We start from the raw sequence: 17,199 nt of genomic DNA, 5'->3' as shown, positions 1-17,199 counted from the left end.
AGCCTATTTTTTTATGTTTAGTCTACCTTAATCTAGTGGAGCCATAAGGATAAATAGTTATAAAAGGATAAAGTAAATCTAGCTATAAGAATCATATTACTTTGGCTAGAACTCCACAATTAAATAAATATGAATACTAATAACCTTAATGGCTGAATGAGGATGAATATCGTGATGTATGTTGAAGGTATACCAGGGGAAGGCTGATTTTAAATTAAAATTCTTAAGATTTGGAAACTACAAATGTAAGCCAATAGAATGTTTCAGAGACCAAGGAAAATATGTTTAAAAAGAGAGAGAAAATCAGTTATGCACATGACCTGGGAGACATTTGACTGCCTATAATAGAGCCTAAATTTTTTGGAAAGCAAGTTTGCTTCTAAAGTAGGAGATATTACTGATCGGAAACTTATAGGCCCAGTTCTTTGGATTCTTTGTCAAAAATGAGGTCTTTTAACATTGTGAATGAGGTTGAGTGGTAGAGAAAGTTTATATCAAGGAAAGTATATGATACCTCATTAGAAGTATTCAAAGATACCTTTATAATGCCCATATCATCCAAATTCTTGCAGAAGCAACTTGAGTCTACGAACACGCCGTGCAAGTGCAATTATACAAACCGCTTTCTACCTACTTAGGCTGATTGGTGTTCACATATAGAAAGTAGACTGATTTTTCTGAATTTGGGGGCTCTGAAGATTTGGAGGAGAGATGAAGGAAAAATATCATTTGGTATTCTCTCTTATAATGTTACTCAGGGTAATTGGTAAAATTAGCAAATGTTTCTTGCATTTTATGTCAGTTTCATTCTTTTGGGCTACCTAATGATGCCGGATAGTCACAGCTTTAATATACCCCAAATTTCTTGATTTTGTCTCGTTAATAAATCTGTGTGTATATGTGTGCATAACCTGTTTTTCAGTCCTACTAAATACTAAGTATTTACTTAATACACCATTAGTAAATATGCTGTCCTTAGATGGTTATCAAAAGCTTCATTTCATACTTTAGCTTGATGTTTAAGTTTCCTAAACAGAATGGAATTAAGGCTTAAATTCCATTTAAGCCTTAATTTAAGCCTCTATTAAAATAACACTATAATTGTTTGTATATATGCTGTGTTTAATTTCTCTGAGATATTTTATCTTTTTCACTTTAAAATTGGCAATTTTTAACTCTGTGATCATCCAGCACAATGAAACAATTACTATCTTTTTTATCTTTTTTTTTTCTTTTTTTCTTTTGCGTGCGCATTTGGCATGTTTGGTCATGTATTTCTCCATTAAAATTATTCGCTTATTTGGTCTCTTCTATGCCTTGAAAGACTATTGTCTTAGAGTTGCAATTTGGTGCTCATCAATTTAGTTAGGTTTTTAGCATGCTTCGGTTTCTAATTTTCTTGACAGAACTTTTTTGCCTTCACAATAGTCTTTGAGAATAAAATGATTTAGATTATTGTAGATATGTGTGTATTTGTATACGTGTGTGTATATATATACACACACTTTTACATACATATATAGTGGTGCTCATATTATTCTATAAAATTATACAATATGAAAGCTAATTTATGTATTTTAATAGTGAGAAATTGAGACTTTGGAGAGATTAATATTTTCATGCATGTTCGTATCATTAGACTAAACTTTCCCAAATTTTTGAAAGAAAACTATGCAAGTACATTTTAATTTTAAACTCCAGTTTTCTATCTGGTGCTTTTTTGATACTTGATAAATGCAATTTTATTAGGATAACACATTTTAAAAATAATCTTATAGTAAACCAGTGTAGAAAGAATTTTCTACAAATGCAGAACAAAAGCAAAAAAGAGTCAAATTTGAATCCACATATAATTAACATGTACAAAATTGATTTTATTGGCAATTTGTTACCATGGTTAGCAGTTACATCACTTTAAAGTATCATTGTATATGTTAACTCATGTCCTCAGACTGAGGAAACTTGAGTTTGCACATTGAAATAAAAGAGAGGGAATTCCTTGGCAGTCCAGTGGTTAGGACTCTGCGCTTTCACTGTCGAGGGTGCGGGTTCAATCCCTGGTCGGGGAACTAAGATCCCACAAGCTGCATAGCACAGCAAAAATTTTAAAAAAATAAAAATAAAAGAGAGATACAAGCTTTAAAGTTGTCAGTCACCACATTGCTTCTTTGTTCCTAACTCATCTGCATTGCTTTTTACAACGCTTTTCACATTGCTTTTGATGCTAGAAAAATTTATGCTAAAAAACAGAATATGCTAAAAAATATTAATATTGTTTTATGTCAAAAGGTTTGCACCGCTATTCTCTGCAAAGGAGAGAAACCATTGAGCAAATACTCCACAAATTCTTACATACATGGACGAACCAGTAAGGACATCTTTTTCCCCCCAAAATAGCATTTCAAAATACTTTGCAACATGTTTCCACTTCACCTAAAGAGGAAGTGCCCTGTCTGCTGTCTATTTTTAAATATGAAGGGGGCTTTGGTGTTTTGTTTTTTTCTTTTGTTTTGCATTTATCTGTAGGCACACTAATAGAAGCTCATTTTTTTTCTGGCTTTTATATGTTTTATATTTCTGTATTAGCATATATGTATGTATATGGGTCTGTATCTACATCTGTCCCTACATGTACATACATGAGGAAAATACAGAACTGGAGAATATTAAATAAATTCTCATTATCTAAAATGGCTTACAGTTGGTTGGGAATTGTGTTGTTTCTTTTGTGCTGAAGTCTTGGATAATGACAACTTTCATTAACTTTTTGAATGTCCTCTTTTTTGTATTTATATAAGCAGTAAAATTGTGTACTTGCTGGTTTCTGGAAGGATTTTAATTTCCGATCAAATAAATATGTTCAGTAGGATGATATGTCTATGTAAATGTATATCATTTTAATTTTTATGAAAACATTTTGTGAAAATGTTGATTTTTCTGGGACCATGTTGCTGTGAATTGGTTGTTCTGTAACAAAATATTTTTAGACTCTAAAGTAGAGATCCTAAATGCTCTGTGCATTTCCTAAACTTTGAGATGCAGAAAACTAGGTCTGCCTTTTGATAAAAGTTCAGATTGTATGCTTTTTCTCTATGCTTTTCTTAACAAATTTGCTAACAGCTTTCAGTAACATTTCCAAGTGACTGTTTTCTCATTTATAGAAGAGAGCAAAATTGAAAAATGACTTCGATTTTTTTTCTTTTTGACTTTTTTTGTACTTTAAACAGGGATAACGAATTCACATATACTACATGCCATTATTATTCATAATAATATTTGCTCTATCTATACAATCTGTGTTAGTCACATTTTCTTTATAAAACAGCAGACTGTCTTCTGTCATAAAAGAAATCTGGCTTGTACTGGAATAGACACGTCATCATTTAAAGGAGTTTGAAGGTGTCCTTCTTGCACTGACTGTCTTAAGGTTTAAATCAATGTCTGGCTCTTAATTGTAGTAAATGGCATGACACACTATATCCATGGAGAGCTTTTGACAAAAACTTATGTATCGGAATTTCTTTGCTGTGTGGTTTACTCAGGTGGCTTCAGTTTCCCTTTAGTGAAATAATATTCCAGTGCTGGTGCTAGAGTATAGAACATTGTTGTTACTGTGAACGCATCTTCTGCAGATGATATCCTGTTCCCTTTCTTTGTTGATATTTTTCTTTCTTAAACTTTGTTGCTCAGAATATCTTTAATGCTAGCCAAGGAGTCAGGGATTTGGACGTATTTTCATGGACTTCCAAAGCTTTTTTCCCCCAGGTGAGTTAACTGTAAGGAACAGTCATACATTATTCAGGTATTTCAGCTTGTATAACAAATTTTACATTGTATCTTTGAAGCCTTTCCTTAAGATTAATTTAAAAAAATTTCTTTTTACCAAAATCGATCTATACAGAGTTCTGCAATTGAGTTTCCCCATAAACCTTTCCCCTCTAATTCTGCCAAAGACTGTATTACTAGTGTAAGTTCAACTTTTACTTGACTTCAAATTTGGTATATCTAACTTTATGACTAGCTTCTCCAACAATTATATACAGGTCTAGCTTTTTCAGAACTTACTTATTTAGGTGGGAGCGTTCCAACCCTATGGCTCTTCTGTTTTTTTCCTAGCCTTGCACAGTGGCCTTTTGAATGTTGGGGTGGGATTGCAGGGAGCAAAAATTAACATTGCAGTTCATCAATTTCATGTGCTGGTGCCCAGGTCTTAAATTTCTGTATAGAATAAAACATGCATTTTAGGATTTCTTGAGAATAACAGACACAGTTCTGTGATTTTAGGTCTATCAGTTCTTTTTATACTGTTTAGTATTAAGAAAAAGGATAGACTTTGCTGTACATTTATTAATTTATATAGTTTCTTTAACTAATCAATAAAATATTAAATATTTTAGGACAGTTCTCCTATATTGCCTTTCAGTGAATAACTTGCAATTATTATAATTATTATTAGTGTTTGCCAAGACTTTTCTCTCACTGTTACCCTGAGTGGTCAAATTGGAAATATTGTTATAACTTAATTAAATGCTCGAGATGTATCATTAAAGACCAGTGAAATTGTTTTTTCACTACATCTGTGAATATTTGTTTAGTTTTTACATCATGCCATGTAATTTTTAAAAGATCATTTGTACATATGACTAATTTGACTCTTCCATCTATGAAATAGCATCATGTATTTGCTAAAATTGATCATTCACAATGATATTTTTAAATATTTACTGAAAATCTCATGAGTAAAACAGCACAATTTAAAGTTTAGACCTTACTCTCCATTTTTATTTTGAGTGCTTTCTTTGTATTCATATAGTTGTACACATATATAAATTTTTACAAATATGCATGCATGGGTATATAAAATGCATATTTTATTTTAGATTGTAAATCTAAATTTTTCAAGTACTTAAAATTCTCCTTTCCATTAAATTGCCAATATATAAATAAGGAATGTTGGACAAATATGGTACAGTAATTATAGTAAATGTAAATAAATACTGTCCGTAGTGCGTATTTGTGTAAGTAAAAATTGATGATTATTCATCACCACAATGAAATTTACAAGATATTATGTGAAGGTTAATAATGGATTTAAAATTTTTTCTGACCAACCATATATTAAATTAAAGTCACAGGTACGGAGAATTCTTGAATCCACATTTTTTTAACCTTATGACTTTATTTTTAATTTTCCACTATGTAATGGACCTTTCTTTTGGAATGAGACTACTCATAGGGATTGAGCTATTCAGTAATATTTTATCTTGCATAATATGTTAGTGGTTTTTTTTCATTTTTATCCTATTTATAACATAACTAAATATTAATTTAATTTTAACCTAATGTTTGAATAAGTGTCCCATTATGATCTTTTACTGTATTTGAATAAAGCAATTTGTAGAGTCTATATTGCTGTATTTAAAAATGCAGTTGAAGTCTGTTTTAAAGAAGTAATAATGACAGTGGAAGAATTTCCAGTGTAGAACTTTCCTTTACATTTAATTGGGAAAAAGAGCAAATATGGGAAGGTTATTATTTCTCTTTATTGCATTCACGTAGGAAGTAATTTCATCACAGCATTCAGATTCAACAGGAAATTTAGGGTATGTTCCTTTCTCTCATTTTAGAAGTGACTCTTTTATATCCAAATGTATTATATTTATATAAAACCACATCTTTAATGTTAATCTCTCCGCTCTACTAAAATATAATCATCTTTTTCTGTTAAAAGCATTAGTATATCACTGTTTAACAATGGTCTAGCAAATCTAACAAGGCATTTTTATTTGTACTGTATTAAGAAAGTGTGAGTTGTTAAAATTCTATAAGCATTCTTATTTCATTCATAACTAGTAAATATTAACATGTAGCTATATTTCATGCACATTTTTCATTATTGTTATCTCTGTTTATAGATGAGTCTCCAGAATCTTCATACCTATTTTCTCTATTAATAGTTATAAACAAAAGTACAAGGAAATGAAGATTTAGACTTTTTAAACCATACCGACAGGCAGTAATGCAGTAATAATGATTCAAAATTATTCAGTTGTGGTTCATATAGTAAACTATTTTTGTTTATCCTACTGTTAAATATTTCACTAAAAGATAAAAGTAAAATCAAGTACTACTGTGTTTCTCAAATTATGGTGGACAGAAGCTAGAGGTTCAGTTCCTCTCCTGCTATCTTTTCTTCTCTTCAGCTCTATTTTAAATATTGTTCAGAAGTGAATAACTGAAAGATTCTTTAATAGTAGTATTAACCAACCCTTGAGCTATCTTTGGATATGTGTTCTTTTTCTTAATTGATGCATTATGGACTTGCTGTAAAAGCAATTAAGAAGGATGTTGAAAGTGATAATAGATTGTATTTTGTTTACTTTTTTTTCCTATTCAAATTTTCAGGAACCTAAAACTAGTACTGATGACTTTTTCAAAGACATAAACTCCTGCTGCCCACAGGAAGCAACAATGCAAGAGCAGGATATGCCGTTCTTGCGAGGAGGGCCAGGCATGTACAAGGTAGTGAAGACGGGACCTTCCGGTCACAACATCAGAAGCTGCCCTAACCTTAGAGGTATCCCAATTGGAATGTTAGTTCTGGGAAACAAAGTCAAAGCAGTGGGAGAGGTATGGATTCTTGTAGCTTCATGACTTCTAAGATATTTGTTTTTAATATAATACAACCAAAGCATCTCTTTCTTCCAAAGGTTACCATTTCCATCCCAGGTCTTTAAATGTTAATGTTCTTTATCTTTACCTGTATTGAAAATACTAATGCAATTTTTCTCTGCTTCTTTTTTAATAATTTTATTCTCATAATTATCCTTGTGAAAACAATATTTATATAACAAAGTGATTTGTATTGTATATATAAATGTTCGGTATTTGCAAATATCTTTTCACTATTGCAAATGTGTACTGTACTGTCATGGATGAACAGCACTTTGAAATATTTGCTATGAATCAGTTTGGAGATGTGTTATATTTAAAGGGTTTCATTTCTTCGTTCTCATATATGGGTGTCACTGAAGTCCTGAGCAAATAACATTACTCTTTAGTCAACTGTGGCATTTGCCTCAGCTGATGAGCTTAAAGATGTAGTGTGTCATGCTATTTCTCAGTGTCAGGGTTATTTTCAAGTTGCATTTTAGGCACTACCAACCTAAATAATAGAGAGTATGCTGTGTTAGGACATTTCAGGTGCCAAACAAAGAGCTGTGTGTTTTGGGGTAGCATTTAAAATTATTAAGGGATTATCCTGTGCCTTAAAAAAATATTTTTACTGAAGTCATCAGTGAGCATTATTTTACAAGACTGTTTATTGATTTCTGTCTTACCTCAGGCTGTGGTCTTAATTTCAGAAACTAATTTGATGATAGAGATTTATTGGAATAATTACTCACTTAAACTTTTTGCTGGTTTTCAGCCTGAATGCCCTGAAAGAATCAAGCCAATCAATCATGCTTTTTGTTATGTACTAGGTAACCAATTCTGAAGGTACATGGGTGCAGCTGGATAAGAACAGCATGGTAGAGTTCTGTGAGAGTGATGAAGGAGAGGCATGGTCCTTAGCTAGAGACAGAGGCGGAAACCAGTACCTCCGACATGAAGATGGCAAGTTGGCTTAAATTTGTGATTTATTCCGATTTACCTTTGCAGTGCAGAAGTTTAAACTGTACTGTATTTCTTTTGTTGTAAAGAGCTTTTTGTGTGTTTACTTTTTAAGTAAAATCAAAACTAAAGGTTTAAAAATCTTGCAATTGTTAAAATTCCTATGTAAAATACATAGGTACTAAATGAATACACATAAAAGAAGAGAATTAGAAGGAAATGTGAAACATATGAATTGGTCTTTGTAAAACATGCTTTTCATTTCATTAATACGAATTTAAATGATAATTCTTCTGTGCCAGTTCGGGACTAAACCTTTTACTCTTTCTACCACTAAATGGAAGTTCAGTTTTCAAACCACTGATTGTAGTACTTCTCCCAGGCAATTTCATTCTGTTTGAATTCTGTCTCAGGAAAGGAGCATTGAATATGTGCTTAGCTTCTTCTGGGGGTTTCCTATTTTGTTGTTAGAGTTTCAGCTTTAAACTTTATTTTACTGTTTTTCACCAATGATCTCCTTTAATAAAAGATTTTCCTTTTTATCCTCTTCTCTTCATTCTCCTGGTGGCGAAATCTTGTTCAGATCATGTCATCACTTAGGTGAAGCTTTAACTGATTCTCACAGAGTGAAGAGTTACCTCTCATCCTAAAGAACTGAATTCACCACTAGAACAAAAATGATATTATATTGAAGTTAATTTTTATTTCTTCGTACCCAGATTGTGAGTCCCTTGTGGACAGGCACAGGTTTTTTATCTTTGTATTCGTAGTTCTAAAGCAGTTTTCGCACATACTGGTTACTCACTAAGTTTTCTAACTATACAAGTTGAGTCACAGAAGTATTAGTTAGGACATCACAATGAGTGGATAAACCAAACGTAGACTTTTCTACCAAATCCCAGAATTTATAGGAGAGGGTCAGACAATTAAATGAATATGCGTCTTTATCCAAAAGAGTATAAAGTTATAATAACCATTATCCAAGAGGTAATATGACCATAGTATATAAATAGATTCAAGAAAGGTTTGGAATTTGTGTGAATGACAGAGTGCGTTTAGATACATTAACATGGTACATTAAACATTCTCCCCTTTTTCCCCACAGCAAGCCTTTGAGATCAGTTATATAATCTTCATTTTACATTTCTAAGCTCATAGAATTTAAAATGACTTGCCTATGGTCATACCACTGGAAACAGGGCAGGTGAAAGACTTGAGCCAGAATCTTCATTCATATTTCAAATGCTGTGCTCATTACACCACACTGCATCAGTAATCCACTGAACCCAATTTGAGAACCTACTTCCTCCCTTGTCTTTACAGACCAGTTTTTCTTAGTCAAAGATGATGTCATCATAAAATAATATCCTGAGATGGTAGAACTATTCTTCATTATGTTTTGAAAAGCAAAAGTCTTCATTTCATGTAAATCAGACATTTTACAAAACAACTTTCCCATTTACAGTATACTTACTACATATATAATTATTACATATTCATAAATTCTTAAACATTTTCATTATATAGGGATATTCAGGTATAAATGATAATAACCTAAAGCGAGATCAGCTTTATATAAGACATAATTAAATAATCTGAGAATGGTTTAAGTGACTGTCAGGGTCTTTCTAGCTTAGTAATCATTTTAACTAGCAATGAGCGTAATGTGTAAGAGTAGGCTCTGGGACTGGACTGCCAGGGTACAAATGCCAGCTCTTAACTTTTCAGTTGTCCGAATTACCTAATATCTCTGTGCCTTGGTTTTCTCATTTACAAAGTGAAGATACTTTATAAGTTCTATATGAAAACTAAGTGAAGAAATAACAAAGCTATCAGATGGTAAGGTTAGCAGTTGTATTCCCATATACTTAGAAGGTAGAAGGTTCTTTTTAGATAAAATGCTTCTTAAATTAGGATATCGTTTCTACTAAGATATATACTCAACCCGAAAAGAGGTGTGAGAGAAGTTTAAATTTCTCTGTGATCACTTAATGATTTTTTGCCATATATATATATATGGCACAATAAAAGCAAAAAAAAGCAATAATAGCAAATGTTAATAGCACAATAAAAGCAAATTGACTCCATAAGAGCATATCCCATTTCTAAATATTATAGTGATTTTGGCTGATGAAAACAAAGATTTTGTCATATACTTTACTTTGTTGGTGTCAGTGACCTAATTGGTAGATCTATTATCAAATCTAAATGTGAGGTTATTTTAAAATTTAACCATCATAAAAATCTTTCTTGCAATTTTCTCTCTTTATAAATGGAGAATAGCACATAAGAAACTAATTTTATAGATGTTCTTTTTATCGTAGAACAAGTTCTTCTGGATCAAAATTCTCAAACTCCTCCTCCAAGCCCTTTCTCAGTACAAGCTTTTAATAAAGGGGCAAGTTGCAGTGCCCAAGGATTTGATTATGGACTCGGAAATAATAAAGGTAGGTGTTTTAAGTGAGTCTTTTACTTACCTAACTGTAATATTTTTATTACCTTCTCTTATAACCATTTTTATTACTGTTCACACACAAAACTTTAAGTTTGTTCCTAGAAAACTAACAATCAAAATGTTTACGACAGTGTTCTTTTTACAGTATTGGTTTTATCCATTTTAGCTTAAGTTTATAGTTCTTGCTTACCTGTTCTTATTTTGTAGACACTCATTTTGAATTCACATCATAAAGATTCTGTGTCACTATATCCAGTAGAAGAACTTTTATCATCCAGTTATTATTAAATGTTAATGAGCAAAAACGAACTTTCCAAAATGATCCATTTAAAATCAAAATATTTTAAGTAATATTTTTAAGTAATATTGCACATCAGCTTTATTAAGCATGTGTGGTTTTCAATGTCTAATCAAGTTATCTTAGTTAATTTCGAATGACATGAAGTGATAGCTTTGGGTTTGGTATGTATAATGAAACCAAAAAATTGTAAAAACAAAACCCCGAAGCCATATGGATATAAAATGTATACAACTTGTTTCGGTTGCATTAATAGAAGAGACCAGCATCATGGACAGTCCAAATAATAATTATTTTGGAGTAATTTATGCTCGAATTTCATCCAAAATTCCATTTGTATGTAAATTTGGACACATTGACATGCTTTCTTATGAACCTGCTCCTAACTCTTAGCTTCAAAATCGACGAATTGTCAGAAGGTAGCATATAGCTGGACAATGGGTAGGAAGGAGAAGATAGCCTACATGGAAATACTTTTACTTTAAAATGTTATTTAAACTAATTCATGAGATTTGATTTCCAGACATAAATACAGTTGTTTTAATACCTGACTTGCAGAGCAAGTGAAATAATGAAATAGTCAACAAGATACAGAATTACATCAGTATAGAGGAAATATTCAATTTAAAATAAAACCACTTTCTGTTTGATACCTTTATTACTTTCCACAAAGTATTTTTATTAAGAAGGAAGCCTTAGCTACAAGACTTCTTTTTGGCTCTTCCTCCTACATCGGGTTGCTCTGTCCTACAGGCTTGGGTACTATCTGCTTGCTCATTTCTGGTAGCTCAGATTTCAACTAACTTCAACTAGACCTTCATGCTTAAGTAGGGTAAATGCTTTGTGGTGTTTTCTTCATGTCCCTATCCTTCTGCCGCTCCCAGTCCTTAAATTAAAATCTCAGTGTTTACTTACCACTATATACTTGTATAGTAGTCTGTTTTAAAGCCATGTTTAATTCAAATTGTATGCTTTCAGTCTCTAAAATGTCTAAATTGTACTGGTGGCTGTCACATTAAATCAGTCTTTAAAACAGAATTTGTTAAAACATCATAAGAATAGAAACCAACTTTCAATAGAGACAAACATTGCTGAGAACATTTGTTATTAATTAGAAATAATGTATTACTTTTTTAAAGTGATATTGCTAATACTGTTCAAAAATAGCATGTACTTCTTAATAGGCTTTTAAAATATTTAGATGGAGTGCAGAAATACTAAGAAACTTTCATCCGATTAAATATATCTAACCTTTATTTATTATCTTACCTTTAATTGTAGTTCCCATTTTCTTTAACTCTTTATGCTATCCAACATCAAGCAATTGTTTTTTGCAAAAATTCTCTTTCCTTAAAACAATTTTATAAAATTCTTCATCACCTCTAAAATCCTTTTCTAATCTGCAGCATTAATTTTTTTAAGTGAAGAGATGTAGCTTATGTGCACAGTTCTTTCCATATTAATCTGTTTCTTGTTGGTGTTTCATTTAAAATTTTATTTATGAAACTTAATTGTATCTAGAAAATATTCCTGGAAAGGTACTGTTTTCCAGTTTCTGCATCAGCTAGTCTGCATATGGTTTCCCCCCCCAACCCTTCTTCTTCAGCATCATTTAAACTATTTAATATTTATATTCTCATAAATAAGGAGCTATCGTCCATCCAATATATCATTTCTTATTTTTAAAAGTATTTTTCTGTTAATGTCCTTTGTATTTAATTTTGAAGAAAATATCGGAATTCATGTCTGAGATACTATTCAAATAAGGTACCTCATATTCCTTTTTTTCTTATAGGTCTTTTATAAATTTTTACATTGCCTCTCCGAGCAAAAGAGTTCATGCTTTTAAAAATGTATAATTTCTCTGGCAATAACAACTTTAAAAAAGAGAATATTAATTTATAACTGTAATATAAATGTATTACTAAATTAATAACATATAATTTGCCTCCCTTCAGTCCTACATTGAACTATTCATATTATTTGCATATTTTCTGCATGAAGTGTACTGTGTATGAGACAGGGTGATAATAGTCAATGTCAGGTACTGCACAGAAGACATCGACTTAGATCTTCCTTTATACTTGTATGGTATTGAATCAACTTATCATACTTACCTCATAGACTCTGTATTCTCTCATGCTGCTGCTAGATGTTGTATATGAATTTAAATGGATTTGTTTTTGTAAGTGGGCCATTATATAAAATTTGTTGGGGTGCTTCCATTATTAAAACAACATACAACATTCGGTCCCTAATTTGAGAATAACAGTCACCAACTTCCACAACAGTTCTGAATTGGCATTGTTTTATTTAGTGTTTAACTTTATCTGAATGTCATAAAGCACCATTTACTTTGCCATTTTGGATGTTAATTGATAACAAGTTGTAGTTTTGACTGTTTTGCCCACTGCAGGTGACCAACTGAGTGCCATATTGAATTCCATTCAGTCACGGCCCAATCTCCCAGCTCCTTCCATCTTTGATCAAGCTGCAAAACCTCCCTCTTCCCTAGTCCACAGCCCATTTGTGTTCGGACAGCCCCTTTCCTTCCAGCAGCCTCAGCTTCAGAGTAAGTCTTGTCAGCCTTACCTGCCTCATCAAACCATTTCTGAAGCTTTGTTCTGAGTTGTTTATCAGTTACTAATTATTTATCAACTCACCTAACTGGTTTTATTTAATGAGGACGTTATCCCTTCCCACATTTTTGAAGCACTTAAGCTATTCTGACCTACGACATTCTGCAGCTAAGACATTTGTTTTTAATCACATTTTTTTTATTAAGTGTAGTTATTAAAATATGACTTTTATGTTTTCTATTCTAATTCCAGAATAAGCAAATCATACTATAAAATATATTAAGAAAACATTGATTTAAAAAAAAATTTTATAATATGCATGACTATGGTAAGCGTCAGTTATAAGGATAACTTTCATTGTTTTACACCGAATTTTTGTTACTTAGAGATGCCCCAAGAGAATGAACCTATTTCACTATACCAGTGGGTGGAGGAGAGGCTGTACTGGGCAGGTTTGTTTGTTTCTTTTAAGTGAATTTGGTATCTGTGAAATGTATAGCAACTTAGGTTTCCAAATGTTCTCACAGTGTTGTTTCTTCTCTTGCCTTTTGTTGTTGTTGTTGTTGTTCTTGTTCTTGTTCTTAATAAGTTAAACCAATCAGTTGATTCCAGTTCTGCCTTCTAGGATTGTTCTAGCCCTTTATCCATGATAGTAATTCATACTGATCTGGAAAACAGACCCAAAACAAATTAACATTTACCTGAGTCTTCTTTTTTCTTAATAAGCTCCTGAGGCTTCCCCATAAACTTCTCAAACCTCCTAGTATGACAATAATATGCTCTTCTTGGCCTTCAGTTCACATATTGGCTATACAGTGTATAAACACACTCACTGAATTGAGAGAGTTTTTGGAAGTCTCAGCTTGTACACCCATTTGTTTGAATTCAAATGCATGACCTCTTCGCTTTACTTTAGTAAAATACATCCACACTTAGATCTAAGTTATTTTTCTACAAAAATACTTTTATAGCTATTATTAGGATTACTTAAGAGAATGCCAGCTGGTTTAGTTTTTATTAGGAACCAGGGTAGTGTATAGTTAGCAAATGATGTTATTCATTATGATATTATTACCTGTCTTTGGAAAAGAGTATACAAGAGTATACTTCTTAGGTTTGCACTATACATTAGGCAAGTTCAATTAATGAAATTAGTTTGTAAATATAAGTATCAATTTCTAGCTAATCATCTCTATTCGTGTGTAATATTCACTTCAATGTCTCTTAAAAGAAGAATTTCAAGGAAACATAATAGTGTCATGTGTGTGAAATAGTTTTTTCTTCCTTGATAAGCATTATAGAAGAATGAAAGAGAAGTGAAGACTTAGTTTACCCATTTAATGGAGTGACAGACACTTTACATTTAGATATACCCAGGTTGCAGGAAGTTTTAAAGGTAAGGACAAGGAAATAAAAGGGAAAAAACCGTGATAACCAGGCAGAAAATTCATATTAAATATAAAATTGTAAAAGAGAAATTACCCTGATAATGTCCTAGTGGCAGCAGACAAGAGAACTAAGGAATAAGAACCGTTTTGTTCTACCTAAAGGGTTATTGCAAGTCTTCTCGAAAACTTCTCTAAAAAAAAGTATAATTACTGTTTTTATTTTACCAAATTACTTAATAAAATATTGTAAAACAAAATGTAAAGACCATAAGAAAATCAGATTTGCCTCTATTAAAGGATAATAGGTTTCTAACTGACATTGTGTCAATATAATTTTGTTCATATTGTGTCTACGTGTTATCAGTACCACCACTTCCTTTACCACCATCTTGGAGCAAATTTGAAATCATGGCCTAGAAATGTCTCAAAATTACCAGTTTTCTGAATCATTACTTGCGTGTACTCCAATGATACAGACTTCTTATTCTCAGCAGAATATCACTGAAGTTGGACTACCCAATTCCAGAAACCAGAAGGCTTAATCTTTAGCACAACTAAAAACAAGTATGGAATCTAAAAATAGTTTAATGTTTTATAGATATATTAGAATTGTAGGAAGTACATCATAGGAAAATTAAATATGGCAGAGTTAAAACTACCTGAGTAAGATATTCTTTCCTGAATTTCACTGCCGTCCATCACACTGGCATTTCATCTTGCTTTAGAAGATGGCTTATTTATACTGAACTTCCCTTTACTAATTAGTAAAATGAGAATCATTTTTGTCTTACACTTTTGTGATTCTAAAATATTGTATAAAATATTATGTATAGAAGACTGTATTTACTAGTTCTTGCTTATTCTGATAAGTCCACTATGTACTTACTACTGTGGAGCACTTTAGTACATCCTCATCTGAGGTAATGTCTCCATTTTACAGTTAAGGAGACGGAGGCTTAAAGAGGATAAATGATATGCCCTAGAAATATACATAGTAAATGGTAGAGTCAGAACATGAGCCCAGTTCTCCTGACTACAAAGGAGGCCATGTTTTTAAATATCTAGCTTTGCCTACTAATAAATAATGTAAAAATTTGTTCTTTAATATATAGTTTTTACATTTCTGTTTCCATTTGGTTCTAGCCTCCAGAGTATTAGCTTGGTTTGGATTGGTTATTTTCCCCTTCATAGTTTAAGAATGTAGCATGGTTTAAAAGGAAAAGGTTTCCTAAATACTGTAACTCAAGTTCCCAGCTAAGTAGATGGCATACATAAAGTAGGGACATACATAAACTGCTCCACATGTCAACTTTATGAGCATTATTAATCAGTATTTCTTTAGTTTTTTTTTCCCCTGAAGCATAGGGTTTTTTTTAAATTAATCTTTGGAATTGAAAATAATCTGGCACATTAAATTCATTTGGTAATTTTTTTAAGTTGCAAAATTATTTTATACATGCACACATACATATATACATAGAAATTACTTCACCTGTTATTCTAGTGAAATAGAATAATTATAGAAATAAAAGTCACACAGTTTCCTTGCCTTACCATATTTATATGTGTGCAAAGGCATGAGAGAGAAGAGAGATGTGTATATAAACTTTTCCTTTACTGTTCCATAATTTACTTTTTTATTTCAGAAGTATTTATGTAGGTTTTAGAATTGGTAAGCAATTTGGCAGTAAGTATGTAGTGGACTGAGGTGGGGAATGATATAGGTGCCCGCTTTCTTTTAAGAATATTACATTCTGTATTTTCATTATCTTTCCTCATTTCTTTTGAAAGCATCATTTTATTTGTCCCATATCCTCTGACAATATCTTATACATCATAAGCATTCAGCGAGTATTTATTGACTGGAAATGCCTAAGATGATCATTTCTTCAGTGTAAGCTGTGAGTTTAAGATCATGTGTTTCTTGTTATCTTATGGTTGATATTCCTGTCCTTACTCAGAGTACATCGTCAAAATAGAGGAAGAATACTTCAGTAGTAATTAAATTTAACTATAATGTGATGATGTGATATCTAATAATTCTGAGTTTATACTGATGGAATTTTACAAAAGACCCTCCAGCTGAAAAACTGTATTTCACATGACTCTGTTTAATATAAACATTTTCTAGCTACTGTCCAAGGAGCTAAATAATTTGCTTTTATTTTTTTTTGTAGAAAGAAATGGTAAATAGAACATTAAGACAGTTTACGATTCTCCCAGAGATTTTAAATATGTAAACATATAATATATATATCAAAGTATGTCATACTTTCAAGCCCAGATATGAGAGCTCTAGGTTACTTTGCAACGAGTTTTTCTGTTATACCCGTAATCACATTCTCAAGTGAGGCAAAACTTTTGCTAAATGTGACAAAAGAGTCCACCTGAGTATCTGCATGCATCTTGGTTTGTGTTCAAGAATACTAACATATACTAAAGCAGTGTGTTTACTTACTTAGCTTATAAAGATGTAGTGATGGAAAGCCTTAAGCTCAGATTTCCTTTCCAGCCACTTATTTAGTTAAGTTACTTGATACATCTGAGCCCTTTTTACCTCATCCATAAAATGAGGTGCCTAATAAATGTTATCTGTTGATATTGATATTGCCTTTTGATGCAAACATTTAACATCTCTCATGCTCCAAGGAAAAGTGGAGGAAATCACAGTCTCAGGGAGAGCAGTCTATTCTCTGTGGAGTGAGTTGCAGGAAAGGCACAAATGAGGTTTCCTGGCTACTCCTCAGTACATTTTCACAGCTTAACTTCATTATTCGCTTTGAGATTAATTCTTCATATGGTAACACTACATTCAGATGTTAGTATGAATATCAGTGTAAAAGCCAGGTTTTTTTCTAAGACTTA

The 17,199-nt window shown here is 31.8% G+C and overlaps 1 protein-coding gene across 9 annotated transcripts in view; it reads left to right on the top strand.

The window, feature by feature from the left end:
- Positions 1-17,199, top strand: part of MYCBP2 (MYC binding protein 2) — a 273,166-nt gene that overhangs the window by 197,714 nt on the left and 58,253 nt on the right. For 5 of the 9 annotated variants that reach the window (XM_082859416.1, XM_082859415.1, XM_082859414.1 and 2 more), the window contains 5 exons: positions 3,691-3,765; positions 6,406-6,630; positions 7,485-7,617; positions 9,939-10,061; positions 12,784-12,939. In XM_082859416.1, coding sequence (XP_082715542.1) covers positions 3,691-3,765; positions 6,406-6,630; positions 7,485-7,617; positions 9,939-10,061; positions 12,784-12,939 — 712 coding nt within the window. The remainder of the gene's footprint in view (positions 1-3,690; positions 3,766-6,405; positions 6,631-7,484; positions 7,618-9,938; positions 10,062-12,783; positions 12,940-17,199) is intronic. The other 4 variants (XM_082859417.1, XM_082859418.1, XM_082859420.1 and 1 more) reach the window with 4 other exon arrangements.

This window comes from Leucopleurus acutus, assembly GCF_964270905.1.
Source record: "Leucopleurus acutus genome assembly, chromosome: 18".
Taxonomy (NCBI): Eukaryota; Metazoa; Chordata; class Mammalia; order Artiodactyla; family Delphinidae; genus Leucopleurus; species Leucopleurus acutus.
This window is presented reverse-complemented; position numbering and strand designations above follow the sequence as displayed.